This window comes from Chionomys nivalis, chromosome 22 (genome assembly GCF_950005125.1).
Source record: "Chionomys nivalis chromosome 22, mChiNiv1.1, whole genome shotgun sequence".
In the NCBI taxonomy this organism is placed as follows: domain Eukaryota; kingdom Metazoa; phylum Chordata; class Mammalia; order Rodentia; family Cricetidae; genus Chionomys; species Chionomys nivalis.
The window spans coordinates 47,074,456-47,099,296 of record NC_080107.1 but is presented as its reverse complement, the minus strand read 5'-3'; the positions used below and the strand labels follow the sequence as shown (position 1 = coordinate 47,099,296).

Genomic DNA, 24,841 nt, shown 5'->3' with positions numbered 1-24,841 from the left:
CAAGTGCCTGGAGAGGTAACCGCTCTGGCCAGCAAGGCCCCCACCCCCGACACCGCGGGAAGCAGCTTTCTTCACCGCCTCCAGCGCTGGCGCGCGCCCGGGATCATTTTCCCGTTTCACATTTCTAAGGCTGCTGCTGGGTTATTTTGGTCGGGAAACCTGATCCTTCGCGTTGGGTTTATTTTAGCACCTTGGAGAACTCTCAGTGCCGCACCGGATCCGAGGCCGCGCCCAACCTGCTGTCGCCCCCCTCTGTCTTCCCCTAGAGGCGCCGCACAGTGGACACGCCGCTCCCGGGCTGGGGCCAAAGTGGGTCCCCAGGCCGTCGCTCCATACACGCAGGGTGGGGACAGGAGGGCGCCGGAGACCCGATCCGGGGCCCGGGGAAAGGCGGCAGCTACAAGAAAGCGCCAGCCTTGAGGACCCAGTGGGCGCGGGGATGCGAACGCACTTGGCACCAAGCCAGCAGTGATCGCCGCTCAGCCTCCGCCCAACAGCCAGTCCTACATTGACAGGCGACACACCCCACGCAATACACACTCCTCCATCACAACCACGCCCCCAGCTACACCCACAGCAGCTCACATGGGTGCATGCACACGACACTCTTCCACAGACAAACAACGCTCGGACACACAGCTAAAGCAAACACTGTCACTCATCATACTACCAGGGACTCATACAAACCATTGCACATTAAAACACAGGCACAGACGTGTGGGCACGTTTCCACACACACCAGCTCACTCTCCAATTGACAAATGCATTTTCCCTTCCACTCCCAGTTCAATACTGAACTGCACATCAAAACAACCGACTTCCTGATTGATAGAGATTGATTATTGTAACCACTACAAGCTTCAAATCATATCTATTCATTATTTATGCTAATTCATGCCTACATTCATCATTCCTGGAGTTATCCCTCGTCATTCTTCTGTCCCACAGGGATGTAAGTGCTTTGACCATCTGAGGAGGCTTGAGGAGGTGTTCAATGAACAGTGGCAAAAGGCTGGTGGAGAGGTCCCAAGCCAGCAGCGCCCTGGGAGATTGTGGTCCGGAGCATTTGGCTGCGATGGTCTTAATTCCCAGGTTCACAACCAGACCAGACAATGTGGTTTTGTTTGTTTGTTTGTTTTGTTTTGTTCGAGGCAGGGTTTCTCTGTGAAACAGTCCTGGCTGTCCTGGAATTCACTTTGTAGATCAGGCTGACCTCAAACTCACAGAGATCCACCTGCCTCTGTCTCCCAGGGCTGAGATTAAAGGTGTGCTGGCTCAATGAATTTTATGCACTTGCTGCTGCTTCCCTGCCGTGCCCTATGCCTGGCCACCATCCTCAGTAGAGAGCGATGTTATCACTGCGCTGGGGTCAGGAGACTTGAGATTTAGTCACAGAGTCTCTCTGGATAACTTCCCTGTGGTACCAGCCCTCTCTCACCTGGCCAGGTTCAGTCTGCTACTTGCAGGACCACCCAACTTCGCCTAGGTCTGATTCCTTGCCTTTTGATGCTAACCCCTCCAGCCAGAGGGGACTGTGGCTCCACCTACCTGACCTTGGTGGTCATTCCAAGCCTCCCCATTGGCTTTCTGTCTGATTCTAAACAGTTGGGGCAAGAACCCTGCTTCCCAGGGCAACAGAATCCCTGGGCTTCACATTTCCCTCCATAGTTTGAGGACTTCCTCTAAAATGGCCTTTCTGGACATACAAGGACCTTGCCTTTGGAAGTAGTGAGCTCCCGGTGAATCTTCTGGAGCCCTAAAAGCAGGTGGTTCCTGAGAGTCAGTGAACCTTGTCATGACCTGTGGTTGCCACTGAACATGGCTGCACTGATCACGGGACTACGGGTGAGAGGGCCCATTCCATCGCAATCACCCAGCTTCTGGGTTCAACTGCCACCTCACTCACCCCGACTCCAGGCACCCGTGTCATCTGTGTAGTGGGATGACAAGGCCTAGTTTTGGGGGTCATTGCCAAGGCTGTGAAGACAGTGCGTGCAGAAGCCCTGGCTTGTAGTTTACTCAGCAGAGAGATGCTGTACTGGGCCATGTCTTGGGTCTCTGGGGTCTTGTTCAGGGCTGCATGCTATTTTTTGCCTCTCACTTGTATATCTTTGGGTCTGCATGATCTTCCTAGTCTAATGCACCAGGGCTGTGCAACCCTGACCTACGTATGGAAAAGGGGAGGGGATAGGGACAGTGTGAGTCCACTGGTGTAGAACACATCTCTAACTGAGGTCCTTTTTCTCTGTTCCACAGACTGTAGCATCCTATACTCTCATGGCCACATCCTGACCTTCCACATAAGCTGAAGCTGATATAGGTTTGTGCCCAACACTTACAAACTTCCCAAGAAAGCCATGCAAGTAGAAGGGCTGTGTGGGGAGGTGGGGGAAGCAGGAGGGCCAAAGGGTATGTAAGCAAGCAGAGCAGGAGCTGGGGCAGGGAATTTTTAAGTGAGCCAAGTCCTGGCTGCTCTTGCAGGAGCAACCCCTTAATTATAAGCCCGGCAACTTCCAACCCTGGGCCGACCCTCTGCAGGTCAAAGTGAAGTTCTTCACAGGGGCGATGTGATGGGGGAACAAGTGAAGGGAGGTTTTATTTCCCCACACAAACCCTTATCTGTGGATATTCAAGGACCTGTGGCCTGCTCTGGTGGCCAGTCCGTCTTAGTTCAGAGGAACCAGTCTTAGTAGGCAAGTATGTGGGCCTTGAGGGTGGTACGATTTCAGTGTCTCCTGGTTTCCTATTACCATCTCCCAGGGTCCATGTGAACCTGGATGATGATGCCGGTGTGGGGAGGCCACTATGGTTTCATAGACCAGGAAAAACTGCAAATTTTACACGAGGCCCTTAGGAGACCACGTGCTTCTACGGTTTTACATCAGGCAGGACTGGGGTATACCAGGTGCCTAAAAGTTGGATGGGAAAAGGACATCGCCCCACTAGCTGGGAACACAGGACAGCAGCAATGGTCCTATGAGAGTGTGGCTGGGAACAGGCAGTAGCCGCCGTCACTGGCCATTTCCTGTGGTGGCAGAAATGGATTCCCCATAGAGACCCTCCCAAAGTTTCAGAAATGCCCCTGTCATCTGCTCAGCAGACTCTAGCCTTGGGACTAACTACAAACACCCAGCCTGTGCCTATTATGGACAGTCTTGAAAGTCAGGCTTAAGAGGCTGTGGCGGCAGTGGTGGGGCGTGCCTTTGGTGGTTGCTAGGTTTTCTGATGTCACAAACTCTCCTTTATCTAGAAGGTAACTGCAGGGTAGGGGTGGAGCTAAGGTCTGAGGCTACTTGGGTTCTTGCTGTCCCACTGCTGTCTGGGGATAAACTCCTTTTGAACCTTATCTCTGAGACCACCAGAGGGTCTCAGCAGGGAGCCCTGCCAGGTTGGGGTGGTAGGCCAATCTTTTCCATCTTCCCATTCTGGATTTTTTTTTTTTTTTTTTTTTTTTTTTTTGCCTTCTCTGTGAGATGTACATAAAGAGCCTTCCCACTCAGAGTGTCTGATGAATGAAAACTTCTCACACACTTGGGGACAACTACAGTCTGACCATCCTGCAGACACAAAGGACCAACACTGGGGAACTAAATTCTCCCACCCACCAAACCTTGGGGCCTCCCAAAGCTTCCACAGTCTCCACCCAACCGCCAAGGCAGGCATACAGGATTTCCAGGACAGTGCCCTAGGTCTTCTGAATTGGAAAACCCCCTGACATCCGAAGTCAAAGGGCAGTAGGAGCACCCCCCACCCAGGCCTGGCGTGAGATGTAGGACTACACTACCCAGAATTCCTAGGGTTAGCAAAAAAGGAAATGTCGTTTATGCAAGAAGAGGCTCAACTCCCCCAGCAGCTGCAGAGAGCGGGGAAAAGAGGGAGAGAAGGATAACCAAGGGGGGAGGGAACGCTGAGTGCGGGAGCGAGGGTGGAGAGCCGGGCGGGCCGGAGGAGGAGGCGGCGCCCGCCCGCCGGCCGCCGCCTGCGGACCTGCATCCCGCGGGGCGCACGACCGAGCGGCGGTCCTGCGTGCGCCGGTGCGCGCTGTCGCTCGGCTACGAGCGAACGCGGGGGCCAGGCCGGCGCAGGGGCCGAGTTTCTGCAAAGTTTGACCTGGTTGCCTTTCTGATGCTGCAGCAGAGCGAGGCGGCGCTGGGCGCGCCAGGCGGCTGCGGCGCGGCGGCGGGGCAGAGCGGCGACAGCACGCTTACAATGATCATAAAATAAGGAGGCGCTCGGGGTGGGGGCAAGAGAGCCCCGAGCCTCAGCCCTCCGCCCCCGGCCATCCCCACAGCAGCCCAGGAGTCAGGAGGGGCTTGGAGACCCGAGGCACCCACGCCATCTCAGACCCTAATAGAGCGGTGGACTACCCAGGGGAGGGGGGCGCCCCGAGAACGTATGGGCGGAGGGGTCGGGGCGTCCGGAGGGCAGTGACCCAGGCACCCGGAGCGGCCCTAGGGGCAGGTGAGTTCGCGTCGCCCCCTGAGTGGGGAGGTGAGTGCCAAAGTTCCCGGGCAGAGGCGCGCACCCCGACGCTGTGCTCCGCTGCGGCTAGCGGCTGGCGAGGGGAAACCGAGGCAAGGGGTGCGGGGGTGGGGGGAACAGGGGACAGCGCGCCCTCTTGGGGTCGAGCCACCTCAGCCGGCTAAGGGCCTCACGGCAGAAAGGACCGGCCTGGGGATGGCACTGCGACCCCGGAGGACCGAGAGACCCGAGAGAGAAGGGGCGTTCCACGCTTGTGGCTTGGTGGTAAAACACAGCACGAGGGCCGGGAAGTGCTAGTGACCCACTGCGGTGGCAGTCTGACCGACCCCCTTTACCCCGCCCCCGGGCTAGAGGGGTGTCAGCGGAGATGTCACGGGAGGCGATTATTCGCTGGTGCGCGCAGTCGTGCGGCGGCCACTGACGGGGCGGGCGGAGGGGGGCGCCACCTCCGGGGAGACCGCCCAGAGCTGCGCCGTCAGCTCCGCAGCCCGCGCCAGGCGCACACGCATCGCCGCGCCCTCGCGTCCCCCGCAGTAAAGTTCGGCTCAACTTTGACGCCCTGTCCCTTCCACCTCTCTGCAGGTCCTCAGCGGCCGCGGCGAAGCAGGCGGCGGCGGATACCCAAGCGCAGCCCCGGGGCCCCACGCGGCGGTCGGCGGCGACAGCGACAGTAGCAAAGGAGCGCGCGAGTGGGCGCCGGAGGGGACCTGGAGAGCGCCTAGCCCGGAGCGCGCCTTTTGGAACCGCGCGTGGGTGCCAGCCACGCAGGGCGCCAGGCCTCTGCCGATTGAACGAGAGCTCACACTGCAATTGATTGGGCCCCGCCGGGAGGGCGCGTGTGTCCCAGGGAGCGGGTGCGGAAAGCAGAAGGGCAGGAAGTCGGCGTTCTGCAGCGAGGGTGGCGCGACCGCGCGGGGACCGAGCCTTCCTTATTTATGTGCCTGCCAGCGCTCGTCTGCTTCCTCCGAAGACTTCAGGGAGACTGTCCGACCTACCATCCCCAAGTGTGAGGACGCAGGGCTGAATGTCAGAACAACATGCTTATCCATTAAACTGCAAACTTTTCTTTTTTTAAACCCAAAGAATATCGGTGGCTTTTGCCCACTGTTAGAAGAGGGAGCCCAGGGCTCTTGAGATGCAGCAGAATCCGTATTTATAATCAGGTCCGATAGTGCTATGCAAGTCCCCTCCACTCAGTAAGTTTTCTATCCTATGGATCTCGCTTTTGAGCTTTGAGATTAGATTGTGCGCTCTCCGCTGGGTCCTGCAACCTCCATCCTTTCAATGCCCTGTTATTTTTGGGACTGCTGGCCTTTCCTGGAGATTAGAGCGGTCCTGTGTGCCATGGGCTGTATTCAGAGCATCGGAGGCAAAGCCAGAGTCTTCCGGGAAGGAATTACGGTGATTGACGTGAAAGCCTCCATCGACCCCATCCCCACCAGCATTGATGAGTCCTCCAGCGTGGTACTACGCTACCGGACACCCCATTTCCGGGCTTCGGCCCAGGTGGTCATGCCGCCCATCCCCAAGAAGGAGACCTGGATCGTTGGCTGGATTCAGGCATGCAGCCATATGGAGTTTTACAACCAGTATGGGGAGCAGGGCATGTGAGTACTGGAGGGACATACTGGGGGTGGGGGAAGCTGCAGGGTAAGGTGGAGGTGCTGGAGCAGGAGTTTGGGGAACACAGGGGTCTTGAGGCAGAGGCGGAACTATCTCCAAGCCTTCTCCAACTCTCTGGAGCCTTTACTTGTTGATTAGGGTCCTAGCTCAGTTAGACTTGTCGTTCTACTCAGTTAGACTTGCCGTGCTATTGTCCCTGGTGCTCAGAGTTGGTCTGTCCTTCCTGGCACGATGCTGAGAAAACAGGAACCTGTGCTTCTTTGGTAAAGCAAGTGCCAGGGCTACCGGGGGTGACCAGAGAAGGCACTACCCTAACCCAGGCTCCAGTCTCCAGGAACCCCTGAGGCGGGCAGGAGTGGTGGAGGCCTCTGAAGCTTCCACACACCTTTGTAGAAGACTTTGTGGCGGGGCCTGGACTTGTCTGGCGCATGGGATGGGGGGATTGGAACCACAGAAAGCTGCAGAGGACAGCTTTGCCATTGTCAGTGGCGGTGGCTGACGGCAGCGTGTGTGTGTGTGTGTGTGTGTGTGAGAGAGAGAGAGAGAGAGAGAGAGAGAGAGAGAGAGAGAATTCAGAAATCTACCCTGCAGTCTGCAGCTTTGTCTCCCAATAGAGGTTAAGGGTTAGCATCCGGTGTTCCTCCAATGGGGCCCTAAGTAGGAACAACTGGAGAAGAGCATGGTTTCATCTCTGTGGTTTGGTCACCTAAGATGTCATAGATCTCCACAGGGACCCTGAGGCCCCCCGGGTCATGTTCTGCATGTTCTCTGGCCCCAAAGAGGGCCACCCCCCACGTGGAAATCATGCTCACAGAAACAGCCGTGAAAGCTGTTAGGACCCAGTGGTTCCCTGGCGGACAGTCCCTGGCTTGACCTCTGATGGCTCATGGATACTGTCTCATGGTCGTTGGTGTCCACTCTGTGGCCTAACTTCTCAGCTGTGCACGTGGGGAAGAGGGGTCTCCTGGAGAGTGGGAGCTTACGTTTGGTGGATGTCCGGGATAACCTGGTTCACCAGGGCTGAGGGTGGCCCGACACAGGCCAACAAATGTGCCTTCACCATTTGGCGACTCCTAAGCGCTAAAGGAAACAGGAAGAGGGGATATGACTTGAAACTGGGTTGTCACCCTGCTGGTCTAAGACCATTGGGGCACATGGGTCACTGGGCTCCCTCCAGGTCGACCTTAGAGTCCTTCCCCTTTTAAGACTGTTGCAGGGGGCTGGAGAGATGGCTCAGTGGTTAAGAGCATTGCCTGCTCTTCCAAAGGTCCTGAGTTCAATTCCCGGCAACCACATGGTGGCTCACAACCATCTGTAATGAGGTCTGGTGCTCTCTTCTGGTCTGCAGACATACACACAGACAGAATATTGTATGCATTATAAATAAATAAATATTTAAAAAAAAAAAAAAAAGACTGTTGCAGAGGCAGCTACTCCGAGAGGGGTGTTCAGGGAGGTGCTTCCCAAGCAGCCGTCAGCCAGTCCCACACCTCTTTCCTGGCTTTGCAAAGCATCATCAGAGTTGCTGAGACATACAGGCTTTTCTCAGGGTGAACCTAATGGTTTCCCTGATGCCCCTCAGCCGCCCCCGGGGGTCAGGAGCCTCGGGGCGACTGTGCTTCGCTGTTGCCAGTCCTGGGTTCCTAGTCAGATGAACTCTGCGGTCACTTCTCAGGGTGTGACCCTGGGCAAGAGCCGTAGCCACTGGGAGCCTCAGTTGACTCAAACAGGCTGATCATAGTTCCTTCTGCGTGGTTTATTGGGAGAGTTACTCAGACAACCTTTGCCCCCACAGTCAGACTAGGCCAAGCTGATGAGAATCGTGCAAGCAGGTGGCCGGCAGCCTCGATATGATTTCAGTTTCAGGTCTCCCAGACAGAAATACGTGAAGTCGGGCCTAGTGGCTGAAGCCACTGAGCTAGAAAAGATGCTGCTGGCTACCCCTTGTAATGAGTTTTCGCCCCAGCCTGGGCCCTACACTCTTGACTTTCAAAATTGTAAAAATAGCTTCAGTCAGGGATGGTTAAAGTGGCCGAGGCCTTTTTCTTTGCTCTCTCTTGATTAGTGCCTGACTCGACTCTTTCTCCCAGATCACCAGACTTTTGAGTCCCAGGTGGGGCAGGGCCAGCTGCAGTGTGGGGACAGGGGCAGGTGACCATGCTTTGGAGAAAATGCCGTGGATGGAGCCACTTGTCTGTTTACGACTGGTCAGCAGAACAGCGCGAAGCTTGGTCGTGCTGAGTGGTTCTGTTCTTGCGGTCTCACTGCACGTGGCGCTGCCCCATCCTGTCCCATGGACACTGAGGGCTGCTTTGCAGGAACTCTGGACTTGGCTCTGCATAGCTCCAGACTGTAAGCAGAAACCTTTAGACGGGGTTATTAAAAGAACCTTCCAGGCTGGACACACTGGCACATACCTTTTAATTCCAGCACCCTGAAGGCAGAGGCAGGCAGATCTCTCTGAACTGGAGGCCAGCCTGGTCTACATTGTGAGTTACAGGACAGTCAGGGCTGCATCACGAGACCTTGTTTCCAAAAACAAAACAGCGCTTGACTGTATTAACTGCGGTCTCTGAGCTCTTAAACCCCAAGTGAGTGGGTGATTGTCTCTACCGGTGCCTGTGCCCTGGTCAGATACTTCTCGTTGGCAACTGGGGCTGGTAGGGTTGGGGGGGCATTACAGAGGACGCTTGGCTCCCCCTCTTTGAGTATACTACTCACCCCCAACTTGTAACAACCATAGATATCTCCAAACAGGATCCCATGTCCCCTGGAAAGGGTGTGGAATTACTGTTAGACTCAACCCGTACTAGTTGGGGCTCTAAAGTGATCTCTAGGCTCTGGGCCTTGGGAGGACACAGCCAGGTGGCCCAGGCTGGATTAGGATTTGTATTCTTTACAAATGGGCTTGTATTAGAAATATTAATTCTGACTGCCTATCTGAAATCCGTAATATCCCCCAGCGTTATCCCTGCTTGCAGTTAGTCTCTGAGTGAGGGCGACTTGGTGAATGGCATTCTGCACTTGAAGTTATTGGAGATATGGAGCATTGCCATTCCGAGAGCCACCACCTCAGTCACAGCCCAGCTGTGCAGGGGAATGCTGGAAGATGGCGGCTCTTTCGTGCCCACATGAAAGCGTCCAACCCACGGTACTTTCAAAGTCAACCCCCCTCCAAACTGCCGGAGACACCTGCCTTCTCAGCTGTCCCCCGCAATTCCTCAGCTGCCACCTGTCAGCTGGTGTAGACTTCTAAGTGACAAGTCAGAGTTTCTTGCCTGTGTGGGAGACACTGTGTGTGCTGTCCCTGCTTTGCCCTTCTTTGGCATTCTCTGGGGACCTGGCCCACGGCGAGGCCAAGGCCAAAGCCAGGAGTGATGTAGCTCAGGATGAGCTGATGTGGGCTGGGGGGGAGAGCAGCCCACCTTTAAAATGGGAATGCTAGTTCCTCCCTGCTTCCTTGTCCCAGTGGGCTGAGTGGATGAGTAAGGTGCTGGGTGCTTGGCACTGAGCCAGCACCCCAGAGCTCTCCCTGCACCGTCTCCCTAGACATCGGGATTACAAATCCTGAGTACTGGACTGTTGTTCTATACTGTGTGACCAAGAGCTAAACCAGGACCCAAGTCCGGTGCCGTTGCTCCCCCACCTCCCCAGGTCTTTTTCCATAGCAGGGCAGCCTTGGCTCCTGAGGCCTTGTGAGCTCTTCTGACCCACACATGTGCTGCCAGGCACATCTCTTACAGGGCTCAAAGAGACTCGGGGTAACATTGGAGCTTGTCTTTTCTTCTACCCTGCTATCTCTGGGGTGCACCCCAGGACCTTAGAGGCCCTAATTTGAGGATGAGAACTCAGACTACAGACCCCAAAGCCACTTGCCCAAGGGTGTTTGCTCAGCACCTAAGATCTGGGGGATGGCCTTAGGAGGAATGTCTTGGCTGGCCATGTGGCCTCTTCCCGGAGCCAGGGCCTGAGCGCCTCATAGAACAATTGAAGACTAAGCTTCCTGTCTTGGGGCGGAAGGCGGCTTCCCCCATCTGCTGGGCAATGGCGGAGGCTAGGGCGGGGTGAGTGGGAGAGGGAAGTCCTTGCTTCCGAGCTTCAGGGTGGGAGGGAAGTGGTGGGGGTGGCCCAGCCTGGGAGAACTCCCCCTAGGCTAGCTGTGACCAAGTGAAGGCTCTAGCCTGAATCTGCCTTCTGAGAGTGGGAAGCAAGTGGCCTGTTCTGGGGACGCACGGACGGACACCAGCAGCCAGGGAGTTCAGGGCAGTGTGAAGGAAATGCTGGGAGCCCACACCGTAGATCAGCAGAGTGGAGAGAGAAAACTCCAGTCTAGGCAGCCACTAGCTGCTGTCTGCTGAGCCTGGCTGTCGCGAGCTGCACCTTACGTCCACCGTCTGGCTTACAGAACACTTTACCCTAGTCTGGGCCTGACTTCTAGAGACACATAGGTGACTAGCTTAGTGAGCAGGGGAAAAGTACATACGTGTGGAGAAATAAGTCAGGGCTACATGCCACTCTGTGAAGATCTTGCCCTGGGACTATGGCAGCAGGGAGCTGCAAATACCCCAGGCATCTTGCAGTCAAGAGAGAGAATTAAGATCTGTCCACTGCAGAGTACTGCTGTTACAAACAACCGGGTTTCCATGGAAACAGTGTCGCATTAAAATAATGCTGGAAGATGAGCCTAGGGTCCTGCTCAGTGGCAGAGATCTTGCCTTGTGTGTGAGAGGCCTTGGCTTCCATCCCCAACACCACAAAACCCAACAGAGTGGGCAAGAATGGGATTGGGATGGTTCGCGGTGGGGAAGATGGTAAACCGGGCACATCCTGTGTGAACACGCAGAGATGTCTAGAAAGATGTTTACCGAGGTGCACCGTCATGAGTACCGTCCAGGAGGAGGGGCGGAGGAGAAATGGCTTCAGTTTTTGCTTTCTTAATGGCTTGCTTTTTTGAAGAACACATTACTAGAAAATAATAAAAAATTTTAAAGCAAGAATAGTTTATCGGATGCTCTGGCAAAGGCCGGTGCTGGGCAGTTCTGACCACAATATTTGGCCCTGGAGCTAAAGTTTAGCAGGCACTGTTGGGTCCTTTCTCCTCAGGGGAGGTCAGGCTGGGGCCTGAGTCTGGAGGGGGAAGGCATCAGAAGTGGGGCTGTGGGAAGAGGCAGCACACATATCTTGCTTGAGCCGTGGGCAGGTGCTGGATGCTGTGAAGGCAGGACCTGGGGATGGGCCACGGAGGGCCCAGTCCAGGGGCATCCCCGCCCTGTGTAGAAGGAACTCTCCCAGGCCTCGCTTTCTGTAACACACAACTTTCCAGACTGAGCACTGTTTACGAATCTGTTCAGTTGTCCGGGGGAGCTTACTCCTGACTTTCCAAGTTGTCTAGCTGAGTGTAGGACCAAGGCAGGGAAGAGCAGCCGTAAGTGCTGGGCGAATCCAGCCCAGAGACTGTCTATTCCTTAGACATGTTCTTAAAGTGTCATGTATCATGAGGGAGGTGGTAAGGTGTGTGGGCGATATCATTAGGTTCAAAGCTAAATTTCATTTTAAATTAACAAAAAAAAAAATAAAGCCTATTATTAGTGTGTGTGTGTGTGCGCATGTGTGTGTGCATGCCACCACATGTATAGAGGTCGGCACAAATTTAGGGAGTGAGTTTGCTCTCGGTGGGTTCTGGGTATTGAACTGAGGTCACCAGACTTGAGTGACCAGTGCCTTTACCCACCGAGTCATCTTACCAGCCCCCAAATCTCATATTAAAGCAAGATAGGTAACTCATAGGAGGAAACCTATCTAGACCCGGCTTCGGGTCTGCGTGTGGCCGGTCTGCCCATGCAGAAGTGCTTCTTGCAAATGACTGATTCATTTGCTTTACAAAAAAAAAAAAAAAAAAAAAAAAAATTTACTTTTTGCGATAGCATCTCCCAGTGTAGCCCTGGCTGGCCTGGAATTTTGTATGTAGACCTAACTGGCCTCTAGCTCAGAGAGATCTTACTGCCTCTGCCTTTTGAATATGGAGATTAAAGGTACAAGCTACCATGTCTGGTCCCAGTTGCATTTTTTGAAAGTGAATAAATTGAATGAATAGAGATAAAGTGGACAGAAACATATGCTGCTTGTGAACTTGGCCCCGCAACAGGTCCACCTTGGTCTGCTGGATCTAGAACCCAGGATTGAGGATTTGTGGTCAGCAAGCCCAGGACCCTGAGAATGAAGAAGAGAGAAATGGGGACCTGTGGGGGGCTGTATCTGCTTCCCATGCTGAGGAAAAAGCCTACAACCCATCCACTCTTATACATGCTGTTCCAAGTCATACATGCTGCCAAAAACCTCTCTGTGTGTGTGCACATGTATTTTTGTAAGCACACACATGCATGTATGTGTGCATGTCTGTGTGCACCTGCATGTGCACGTGTATTTGTATGAGTATGCATGTGCTTATATGTGTCTTTATGCATGTATGTGTGTCGTGTGAGGGGTAGCTCTTAGCCCATGTAGGTGGTGCTGACTGTCACCCTCATTGCTTTGGTGACAATGGACCCTGATAGTGTCTGTTCCACCTACAGCTTGGCAAGGTGATCAGAGACCCGGGCAACTCTGGGTGCTCAATGCTTCTTATGTGACCCAGCATGCTGTTGGGCATCAGGAAGCTGGGCTACAAGCTTTCTGGGGCCCAAGTTCAGGCCTGGTACTCTGATGAGTCCTGGATGTGTGGTAAGGTTCAAGGCAGGTGTGGCTCTGTCCTCTTGGCCTTTGTGGTTCATCTGGGAAAAAGACTGCCCGCAAATGGTCACACTGCTGTTTGATTGCCCTGGGGCATGTGCCAGGAGACAGTTACAGCGTCCCAGTGGTACTGGACACGGGCCAGGGGCACCTGGCTTGTGTAAGGGGTCAGAGTGGTTTGCCTGGGGTGGTGGCTAGAGCTTAGCAGATGGTCTCCCCCGACCAGGACAGGAGCAGGAGGACCTAAAGAGAGCCCCAGCCCACAGCCTGGAATGGAAAGGGCAGGGCCTGTGCTTATGTGACTGCCTGGGGCTTCTGGCCCGCCCACTGCATCTGGGTTTGTGTCAGCAGAGAGCAGGGACAGGCTTAGCAGAGCCGGAGCAATGTGACCAGATTGGTGTTTTTAAAGAATCAGAGGCACCTTGGAGACCATCAGGGAAGCAGGGTCTCTGCCAGGGGCTGGAGTCAGGATGGTGCTGAGGCCGTTTGCTGGCGCCCAGGCAGACCTCTATAGATAATTGTTGAGTTGGTGACCATGCTGTCTGTAGGAGGATTAGGATGGTGGGAGGATCTGGGGACACCATCTCAGACACGCTAGGGGCTCTGGAAGCATTTGAGGTCCAGGTTCAAGTCTGGACTTGCCTGCTATTCTTTGGCTCCCCACACCCGAGAGGACAAGGACAGAGCATGGCAGGTGGCCTGGGCAGTAGGTGCCCCTGCACCAGCCCTGGCTGAGAAGGATGCGAGTATGTTCCACGGTTGCTGTCACCATGTCAAAGTTCTTAATTTTGGAATGACCCTTGTCTTCTCATTCTGCACGAGGGCCCAAGTTCTGGGTGGTTTTTGTTTTGTTTTGTTTGTGAGGGGGGTCTCATTAGTTTAAGCCCCCAGCTTCCTGACCTGAACTCCTGGTTCCCTTTGCCTCCCCTCCCTGAGTGCTGGGACTTCAGGCCTTAGTGTATCATCCTACACAAATCAGGAAGGCTGAGTGTTGACGAGTGGTGGTGGCGCACACCTTTAACCTCAGTGCTCGGGAGGCAGAGGCAGGCGGATCTCCGTGGGTTTGAGGCCAGCCTGGTCTGCACAGTGAGCTCCAGGACAGATCAGGCTATTCAGAGAAACCCTGTTTCTAAAACAACAACAACAAAAAATGTGTGTATAATATGAAAATAGAAGTGAGGTCTAGAAAGGCTTCAGGTCAGATGAGGGAGGCCAGGTCCGAGCCAAGAGCTGCACCTACCTTTGCTGAGGCCTCCTTTTGAGGGTCTCCCCCAGTTTCTGACCACAGTTGTGGCAGGCGTGGATCAGCACGTGGTCTCACGGAGGAAGCCTGGCATGGGCATGCATGCACTTAGCCGTGGGCCGCTGATGAGCTTCAGAGCGCTTGCGACTGTCAGAGAGCTAATGTGTGCCTCAGTTTCCATTCCAGACTGCTGTGCCCCTCACACTATGTCCCTGGTCAGCCCCTGGCTCTTCCCATCTCCCCCAGCGACTCCCCCTCAATGCAGTTGGCTCTGCCTTGCATCTATCTGAGTAACGTCTCTCGTGAGACTCTGCTGGCTGCCAGCTCATGAAGGCTGTCACCTGTCTGTGACTGGACCAGCGCTTAGGATTTCAGGGTGGGGTCAAGAGCAAGGCCACCCACACTAATGTGAAGCCGTCCCCCACCATGCTCGTGCGTACGTGCATCTGTCGTAATTTGGAAGCTCAAAGGGGCAGTGGTTTTCCCCAAGCTTGTTCCCTTCCTTTTACATTTGTATATGTATTTGGAGGGATGGGGGTGCTGCTGTGAGCTTGTGGTGGTCAGAGGGCGACTTGCAGAAATTGCTTCTCTCTTTTCTCCATGTGGGTCTCAGGGATGCCCCTCAGCTTTCGCTGATGGGCCATGTGACTGGCCCTTGTTCTCGAACACCTTTCAACGGGTCGTGGTAGCTCATGGTGGAGGCTGAGGCAAGATGATCACCCTCAAGTTTAAGGCCAGCCTGAGGAGACTGGGATAGACTGAGATCTTGTAAGCCCCTCCCCAACAAAACCCCGCACACCAAAAGGAACAATAGCATTTTTCCAGGCTCAGGGTGTGTGGCTGAATGGTTAGAGGACTGTTTAGCTTTTCTGGGGCCCTGGGTTTCCTTCCCAGTACGGCAAATCAAACAGACAGGGCACTAAAAAGACTTCCAGGGAGACAGAAAGCAGGGCCTGTAATCCAGGGGCGTTAGACAGAGGCAGACAGTTCTTGAGAGCTTCAGGGCAGGGCTGGGGCCCTCTCTGGTCTGAATCCTTCTGGGGAATCAGCAACCCCATGCTGAAGTGCAAGTGGACCTGGGCCTGAGGGATTGCTGGGGGTGGAGAGACAGGTTTGTTGTGTCTGGCTATGCTCAAGGCCTAGCCTGTCACACATGACTGAACTTAGCAGTGAGAGGAACAGAAAATTTAGCAGAGCCTGGGGCCGAGGAGGTGGCCCCAACTTGTGAAGTTCTTGCATGCAGGTGTGGGGACCAGCGTTTAGATCCCTAGACTGTAGGTAAAAGTTGACAGGGTATGGTGGCCTGCTTGTAATTCCAGCTTCCAGGAGACAGAGATGGGAATTCCCAGAGTAAGCTGGCCAGCCGGACTAACATGGAGAGACCCTGGCTCATTACATCAGGTGGAGGGAGATGGAGGAAGAGACCAGTGTCAACCCTGGGCTCTCCCAGGCCTGAGTGAACACGCACCTGCACACACCACGTAAACATGCACCAAGAAAAAAAAATTCTGTCCCTGCCCATCCTCTTGTAGGGGCTCCAGTTCTGGTGACCTCCCAGCAGAGAGACTGAGGTGGCATGATTGGGGTGCACAGTTGAGTGGCAGTAGGGCCACTCACAAACATCCCGCCATTCATCTCTGGAGCTCTTCCTTGTTGCTAACCAAAACTCTGCCCCGTTAATCAGCATCCTCACTTCCTGCCCCTGGCAGCCCCCGCTCCACTTTCTGTCTCAGGATTCAGGTGCTCTGGGCACCACGTGTAAGTGCTGTCCTGACATAATTCCCCTTTTGTGGTGGCTTCTTTCAGTTAGCATACTGTCCCTGGGCTCCCTGTGTTGTAATGTGCATCAGAATTTTCTTTCCTTTCAAGACTTTTTTGTTGTACATAGGAGCTGGGTTTTCTGTACCCATTCAGCCACCATGGACACTTGGCAACTTTCTTCCTTTGGCTCCCATAAGTGACGCGAGCCGCAGACAGAAAGGCAGTCTTGCTGTTTCTGAGAGAAGCCTTAGGTAGCTCAGGCTAGCCTTGAACTTGCTGTGTAGCTGAGAATGGCTTTGAACTCTTCCTCTTCCTGCTTCCATCTCCCAAGAGCTGGGGTCACAGGCAGGTGCCTGACTAGGAATGCACCTCTAACAGGAGTGGGGCTCCCGGCCAGCAGTGGAATGAGGAGGTGTGCCGAAAAGGGTGGGGGCAGCGGGTGTGAGCCTTGGTGCTGTGTCACCAGGCCTCACTGGAAAGCCGGTGGCGCAGTCGGTCTCATGGGCAGTAGAGCGCCCTCTGTGGCCACGTGTGAGCAGGTGTTACCTTGTTCCCTGTCTCCACCTAGAGCTCTCCTAGGTGATGGCCCTTGGGTCTGATGACAGTCTGCAGGACCCTGAAGCCTGGCGTGAGTTCTCTAGTAGCCACTGTGTCCCTAGAAGGTTGGGAACTCTGGGGTAACCCAGCTGCGCTGGCGGGTGCTTTCCTATCTGAGTGTCCACACCAGTCCTGGCAGTGTCTGCTGCAGGCCTTTGCTGTGCATGTGCCTTGGGCTGACGAGTTGCTGCGCAGCTCTTGCAGTTCGCCTTGCCCAGGTATGATAGATCTGAGGTCCCAGGATGGGGAGAACCTTGCCTGGCTTCCCATGCCACCAAGAGAGCCGAGACTTAGTCTGTATGTGGGATCCCCATGTTCAAGCTAGACACCCGCCACAGCCCCAGCAGGTAAAGTGTATCAGGCTGAGCACGTGGTAGGGATACAGGGTCTCTAGGCCTGGCGGCGGCAGCAGGCTCTTTAGCCTCTTTCTTACCTGGGCCTTTTAGAAGAGGTTTGGCCAGGCTTGCTTTGGTTCAGTGGTGGCCACGTGGAAGCCAGTCTTCCTGGATGAGAGAGTGAAGAGTCAGGTAGCAAGAGAGTCGGGGCATTGCAGCCTGGCCCGCTGCTGGTTCCTGCTGGGTGTGGCGGAGACAGCATGGAAGGAAGAGGAGTTGTTGACGGGAGGGAGAGGACACCGAAGCCCAGAGACAGCAGGCATTTGCTTAAGGTCACATGGTAGCCAGTGGAGGGGCCAGGAGTCATCCCCAGGTCAGCTGACCCCATAGCCGTTGGACTCTGGAGCCTCCTGTTGGTTCCCACAGTTGCAGAAGAACAACTCACAAGTCAGTGGGGACACACGTGGCAGGCGGAAGGTCCACTGAGCTGTAGTCTCATCCTGGTCTGTATTCAAGTGCTGTGTAGTCCAGGAGAGCCTTAGCCTCTAAGAGGCCATAGCCACCACCCTAAGATCATAGAACTGTGTGGCTTCGTGTGTTTATCTCGCTGATGTCTGGGAAGACCCATTTTTACCAGTGTTTGTCCATATTATAGACTCAAAATGACAAGTCCCTGTGAAGAGACAAATAGGGTTTTTCCAGATCCCAGCTGGCATCTAGTACTAGTTTAAGAATCTTGGCTCTCATGAAGGGATAGTCTGGTTTGGGATGGTACTGAATGAACAGTCTGCGTCTTTAAAAAATATCACATATATATATTTAAAATTTTTTATTTATGTATTTTATGTATATGGGTGCTTTGTCTGCATGTACATCTGCACGCCAGAAGAGAGCATTGGATCTCATGGGGCTACAGTTATAGACGATTGTGAGCCATCACGTGGGGTGCTGGGAATTGAACCCTCAGGATCTCTGGAAGAGCCACCAGGGCTTTTTTGTTTTGGTTTGGTTTTTGTTTCTCTGAAACAATCCTGGCTGTCTTGGAACTTGCTTTTTAGACCAGGCTGTACTCGAACTCACAGAGATCCCCCCAGTCTCTGCCTCCCAGGTGCCGGGATTACAGGTGTGCATCACCACTCCCCAGCTGCAGCCAATGCTCTTAAACACTGAACCATCTCTCCCGTCCCCCCAAAATATTTTGTTTTTAACGTGTGTGTGTGTGTGTGTGTGTGTGTGTGTGTGTAGGTACATGGGTCCAAGTGCCCACAGAGACCAGAAAGGGGCAGCAGATCTCCTGGAGTTGGAGTTACAGGTGTTTGTGGGCTGCTGACTTGACAGCTCTGTAAGGGTAGTATATGAGCAACGAGCCCCCCTCCAGCCCAGTGTTGAGGTATTAAAGCCGCCTGGGACTGGACTCACATTACCTGATACTGGATGTCCTGTTTGTTGTCTGCTCTGCCCCACACCAGCCCCATGAGCAAAGGGGGCTGGGTATGCTGAGCACCTTCTGTCCCCAAGGTCCAGGACAGTTCCTGACACACCATGAGAATGCAAAAAAGCCTTACCCAGTACTGAGAAAATAACCTGGCCTTCTTTCCCCCACCCCTAGGTCTAGCTGGGAGCTCCCTGATCTCCAGGAGGGCAAAATTGAAGCCATCAGTGACTCAGATGGAGTGAACTACCCGTGGTATGGCAATACCACCGAGACCTGCACAATCGTGGGCCCCACCAAGAGAGACTCCAAGTTCATCATCAGCATGAACGATAACTTTTACCCTAGCGTCACGTGGGCCGTGCCCGTCAGCGAGAGCAACGTGGCCAAACTGACCAACATCTACCGGGACCAGAGCTTCACTACGTGGCTGGTGGCCACCAACACCTCGACCAATGACATGATCATCCTCCAGACGCTGCACTGGCGTATGCAGCTGAGCATCGAGGTGAATCCCAACCGGCCCCTGGGCCAGCGCGCCCGACTGCGGGAGCCCATTGCCCAGGACCAGCCGAAAATCCTGAGCAAGAATGAGCCCATCCCGCCCAGTGCCCTGGTCAAGCCCAATGCCAATGACGCTCAGGTCCTCATGTGGCGGCCCAAGTACGGGCAGCCGCTGGTGGTGATCCCACCCAAGCACCGGTAACAGCCAGGCCGCTGCGAGGTGAGACTCACGGAACAATATTACTACTCAGAAGGAAACCCAGATGCCCTCTCCGGTCATTCAGAAAAATACAACCATTCTACCTTCTCCAGGGGCGGATCTCACTGTGCTAATCCCCGCTGGCCTCCTGGCTCTCCCACCTGCTTCCCCGCAGGACACACAGGTGTTCCCCCACCCCACCTCCCCCCCTCACCTCTGATCATCTCTCCTCCCCTCCCAATCAGTTGTTCATTGCAGCCAACTCTCTAAAACACTGCTTTTTTCTTATCTCTCTCTCTCTCTCTCTCTCTCTCTCTCTCTATGGGATTCAGGGGCAGGGGAGGAGGCTGACGGTGAGGGGACCCAGCCTGCCCCTCCCGCCTCCCCTCTGTCTGTCTTCTGCCATGCGGCCTTATGTAGACTTGCTTTGCCAAACTTTTGCCTTAAGCTGAATTTAAAGAAGAGGAAAGGAAAGGTCCCGGGTCTCTTCCCTTCAGGGCCTGCCTTCTGCCAGAGTTGGAAAGAAAGGCGGGCCTAGAGGGAGGCCCACCTGAGCCCACTCTTCCTGGATGTCTGGGTGAGGGGCAAGAGTGGGGGCTCAGGTCTAAAGCCAGCTGTTTTATTATATTGTCTTGGCAGAATCAAAACCACAGACTCTGCCTGGAGCCCCTACTCTGCCCCGGTAGAACCTCTCCCTAGTACCTGCCAGGGGTGCCAGCTGGGCACAGATCCTTGACCCCTGCTCTCTCCTCAGTAGCCTTAACTCACCTGGTGGGATATTGTGGGAGAAGGAAGGGATAGATCCCAAAGTGTTAGGTCAGGGTTAGGAAACTTTCACCTTTACTAACTCTAGAACCCGCCCCTAGGTATGTGGCTTTTTCTCTTCCGTTTACTTTGGTCCCAAATGCCTGGCAGGGTGGGCTGGGGTGGGGGCATTGCCCCCGAATCCTGATAAGTCTGAGCTGTTCTAAGGGAAAGAAGGTGTACCCTTCCCTCCTGACCTGCATTGTCACACTTGAATCCGGGGTCCCGGTGCCCCAGGCTGCCCATCCACACCCCAGGCTGCCCATCCGCTAGCACACTGTAAAGAAGCCAATGATGTGGCTTCTGGCTCATTCTCAGGGGAAGCAGCTCCCAGACTCTCTGGGAGTGGGCTGTAGATAGGCTCTAAGCACCAGCTGGAGGGTGCTTGGGCCCCCTCCCCTCCCCATCATAGGTGCTCCTGGGGTGGGGAGGTCTGGGGAGCAGTTGGCAGACTCCCTGTTTCTTGTCTGAAGAAGGAAGCCCCGGCCCAGGGCTGGAGAGTTCCATGCTTGGGCAGTGTTGGGTCACTGTGAAACTGGTTTGACACATCGGCCAGTCTTGGGGTCTACCTTCTGGAGCCCTAGAACTTGGCTTTGAGTGATGCCAAGGTGTCTAGAAATGTCTGCTTTGAGCCGCTTGAGGGACATTCCTTTAAGTGTGCCAACAGCTGCATCACTGGATTCCAACCAATAATAAGCACAGAAAACCGTCACACAAGAAAAACAATGGTTTTGCTGCTGCTGAGCCACTGGTAGAGGGGTCTTGGTGACAGCGTGGGAGGGCACAGCTAGATCCCAGCTCTGTTCCTACACTTGTGACATATTTCCTTTAGGGGTGCTTAATGTCCCATCATTCTCAGGCCACTAGAGCTGGAGTCCAGTGAGCACCTCCCCTGGGACCTTCCCTTTGCGTGTATGGAGGCTGTCGCCTTAGCTGGGAGAGCATGGGGTCCCTGCCCTGCTTTCAGGACTGAAGAAAGAAGATGGGCCCTGGTAAGGGTGGAGGCGAGCCCTTGTCCTGAGCTGGGGGGTCACTAAGGGTGTCTTCCTGGACATGGGGACCCCCAAACCCATGTTTCTTGAGATCCCTCCCCGCTGCATGCCTGGCTTTGCCCAGCTGGCTTCTCTGACTCTCCTTCCTCTCTACCCTCCTGCCTGACCCAAGACAGGGCTAGGGAGACTGCAGAGAGGCTGTGTGGGTCTGGCCGAGAACACCCAGCTTCTCTTGGGCTGGTTTCCTCATGTTGTTGACAGACCCCAGGCTTTCTGGGGTCCTGATCCCTCTACCGCTGTCCCTCATGCCCATGCCTCCCCAGGCGTGGACACTCACTTTTTCCAGCAATAAGCACCAACTGTACTTGGTCATGGAGATACTGTGAACACAGTCCATGCGTGCACTTACCAGCAGGCGCGAGACTCTTGAAGACAATGTCAAATGAACCTTTTTTTAAAGTTTAAAATAAAAGATATAAAGAGAAATAAAATTAATTTTAAAGCACCCTTGGCTCTGGTGGTGATTACGTGGGGTCTCAGTCTCACTGTGGCTGACCAGGGTGAGCATGTTTGGGAAGATTCTGTGTGGCTGTGGTTCCCGTGCTGAGAGACACAAACTCTGGCCTGTCACTCTGTACACCTGCTCTGTCTCATGGCCCTGTCTCCATTGGAACTGGCTCTTAGACTGCAGAAATATTTCTGACAGGTGTCCCAGGGCAGGAGTAGACTTGGGGATTGCTCTGGGTTTTTTTTTGTTGTTGTTGTTCCTGTTTCTCTCTTTCTCTCTGTGTGTGTGCACGTTTCTGTTTGGAGACCAGAGGTTAATGTTTTCTAGGACTCTCAACCTTATTTTTTGAGACAGAGACAGTCTCTTTGTGAACCTGAAACTCAAGTTCCAGGTTAGATTGGTTGCCCAGAAACCGCAAGTGACCCCAGTGTAGGGGTCACAGGCTTACAGCATTATGTCTGGCTTTTACCCGGGTTCTAGGGATCAACCTCTGGTCCCTCTGCTTGTGCAGCTGACTGAGCCCTCTCCCTAGACACAGGATTTCTTTTCTTTTCTTTTTTCTTTTCTTCCTTCCTTCCTTTTCTTTTTCTTTTTTTGAGACAGGTTTTCACAGTTTAGCTCTGGCTGTCCTGGAACTCACTTTGTAGACCAGGTTGGCCTTGAATTTACGGAGAACAAACCGCCTGTCTCTGCTTCCCAAGTGCTGGGATTAAAGGTGTGTGCCACCATACCTAGTCTTTAAACTTAGATTTTTTTCTTTTAGGATAAATAGAACTGCATATCAAAGGTGGCAGGCATTTAGATCAGGTCCTTATTTGAGTCACCCATGAGTCATTTGCAAATCTCACTCACACAAGGTAGGGCACACAGCTGCCCACCTGTTCCTCACTAGCTGACAAGAGGACACTGTCTCCTCACTGGAGCATTTGTATGGAAGTTTGGGGACCCAAGGTTGCTGGAGTGACTGTGTCCTGATGGTGACTCTAGCCATTTGCGTGGACTTGGCTGAAACCCAGACCTTGTGGAAAGGGGTTCCTGAGCACTGCCTGCTGGCTAGTGTGGATGAACGAGTTGGGCTTTGATGAACTCACCATGATGGTCCCTGGGGCCTCCCCATCTTATGGACAAGGAAGCAGGGAGTGTGTGTGTGTGTGTGTGTGTGTGTGTGTGTGTGTGTGTGTGCGCATGTGCAAGAACTGGCAGACCTCGTATCTTAGAAGAGGTAGCCAAGATTCAACTCACTGACCACTGCAGATGACTCCATGGGCATACATTTGGTGCCAAATAATTGTTGGTTATTAAAAAAGCCCTTAACTTGCAGCACACCCTCCATCCAGGGTCCTCAGGCAGAAAACACCTTTCTCCTTACAACGCTTCCTAGAAGTCTGAGCATTTAGTTATGTGCGGTCCACAGAAAAGCAGGCTTTGAAGAGGGGCTTTCTTCACCTGCGAACTGGCTCCCCAGAGTGGGCATGGCTTCTCTGTAGTGTTTTGAGGGGCAGGAAAGACCCTTCACCCACCAGGGTTTCAGGCGTGGCTGCTCTGGGTTCTTTACATTGCTGCTCCAACACAGGAAGTTGCATCATGGGTTCCTCTGGCGTTCTCCACCCGGATGGCTCATGGGTGGTGTTTATGTCAGAGTTTTGTTTGTGATTGTGGAATCAGCTCCTAAGTATTGTGCACAAAGATCCGTGGGTTTTGTGACTGTGTGTGTGTGTGCGCGCGCCTGTGCACATACGTGTGCCCATCAAAAGAGAAGCTCAATAAGATCACACAGGCCAGAACCAAGGACCTTAGGAAACCATCTTTGCTGCAACATGCAGCTGCATGACTCGGGTATGGCTGCCTGAGTTTGGGGACTGGAATGTGCAGGAGTCAAGTGGCTCACAAGTGACATCTGATGGCTCGGTGACAGCCCTCTCCCTGCTTCAGCTGGTGGCAAATTAAACTCAGAAGTCCAGGCGAGGCTGAGAAATGGAGATGCCAGGCCCAGACAAGCAGGGCCAGGGTCCCCTCCAGGACCCCACGCCTGGGGCCAAGTGTCTGGAACGAGCAGAGTAAGCCCACCACCGCCGAGAACTTGCAGGAAGCAGGTGCTCGTGGCCCCCTGCCTGCCCATCGCTGTGACAGCTGCTCCTCCCTGCGGCCTCTGCTCTGGCCGCTCTCCCAGAAGAGCCAGAAACTCATTGTAGAATCAGCCCTGAGGCCACAAAGGAAACACAGCAGGGTCTCAGTGGGGTGACTTACTGGGGGCTGCAGTGGAATTCCCAGGCCTGCAGAGGAAATTTCTAGAAGTTGCAGTGCTTCCTGTGGCTTTACGTCATCATCAATGCTCCCTGGGTCCTCCACGGACACTGGCTCCCACCTGGTTGGGGTCCAGGCACCCGAGGTGGCAACTGGTCACAGCACATACACTACCCCTAAATTCTCCATTAAGGGGCTAGAGAGAGAGTTGCTGGTGTGCTTGCCATGCAAGAATGAGGATACATGCGCTCGCACGCATGTGCAAACACACACACACAGGGGTTTGCCAAGTCATAACACAAGTAGCCACAGGGAAACCCCCACAGCCTACAGCCTTGCATGGTCCTCGCACCCTTTCCTGCCTGTGGATCACAGGAGCTCTTCCACGTTCTCAGTGGAAAAAAAGTGGCCCTGAGAAGGTCTCCGACCTCCCTCTGCCACCCTGCTGCAGCCCTGGCCTCTCGACTGCCCCTTTGCTCAGTGTGCCGTGCAAGGCTGGACATGCTGCTTACACGCTCACCAGTCCTCTCGGCACTGGGAACTTCTGTCCCTTGAGATGGGGTCTCTCCTCTCTTCCATTGGCCTGGAATTCAGTATATATCACAGACTGGCCTTGCACTTACAGCATTCCTCCTGCCTCAGTCCTGAGTGCCGAGGCTGTGTGTGTGTGCCACTGTACCCAGAAAGAGCAGTTGTGTGCATGAACTCAGCTTCTGGGCTGTGTCCAGCGACACAAACTTCTGATCACACTGGGCCCTGCCAAAAGTCAATCCATTTACTGTCTGGGCACAGCCCTGTCCACTTGGTCCCCAGACATGCCGGCTGGGAATGCAGAGACAGGATTATCTCCACTCCAGTTCTGGCTTTGGTTTGTAGTTTATCAGCTGACACTTTAAACCAGACTGGTGAAGGGTGGCTCTGTGGGGAGAGCATCTAGACGCCCAGGACTATTCCTGGCTGCCCCTGTCTTGCTGAGTGTGGTTTGGTGAGGCGACCACACTTGTCTGGTCTCCTTGAGCAGGAGGTAAGCACACCTGGCCAGCCTTCCCCACTGGACCAAGCGTCATTGACAGGGCTCTTGCTTGGACTATCTGTCCTAAAAGCTAAAGTTATCCAGAGACCAAAGATGCTGTGTTCATCTGGGATGAAGTTATTTCTGTGCACAGGCAGGATGCTAAGGGCAGGGGGGGGGAGCATCTGCTGGGTGCCATGGTGACCTGGACTTCACTGTACCTTTGAGGTCTTTTATGATACCTTTGGGGGCATGTGTTTACAGCTGTAAACCTGGGGTCCCTGACTCTTTTGATCGGATCTGGCTCATCATCGAGATGCGGTAGGGAAATGGAGATCATGCAGGCCATGGCAGGGTGCTCCCTGAGTGGCCGGAC

At 54.2% G+C, this 24,841-nt stretch overlaps 1 protein-coding gene across 2 annotated transcripts; it reads left to right on the top strand.

The window, feature by feature from the left end:
- The first annotated feature begins 3,889 nt into the window (after positions 1–3,889).
- On the top strand, positions 3,890–21,168 carry Fam78a (family with sequence similarity 78 member A). Of its 2 annotated transcripts, XM_057755796.1 has the most exons (3): positions 3,890–4,461; positions 5,065–6,089; positions 18,380–21,168. In XM_057755796.1, the coding sequence occupies exons 2-3, from the start codon at positions 5,767–5,769 to the stop codon at positions 18,906–18,908; spliced, it is 852 nt and encodes a 283-aa protein (XP_057611779.1). In that variant the 5' UTR covers positions 3,890–4,461; positions 5,065–5,766; the 3' UTR covers positions 18,909–21,168. The 2 variants fall into 2 exon arrangements, with proteins under 2 accessions (XP_057611779.1, XP_057611780.1); XM_057755797.1 differs by lacking the exon at positions 3,890–4,461 and having other exon boundaries at positions 4,895–6,089.
- The last annotated feature ends 3,673 nt before the right edge of the window (positions 21,169–24,841 follow it).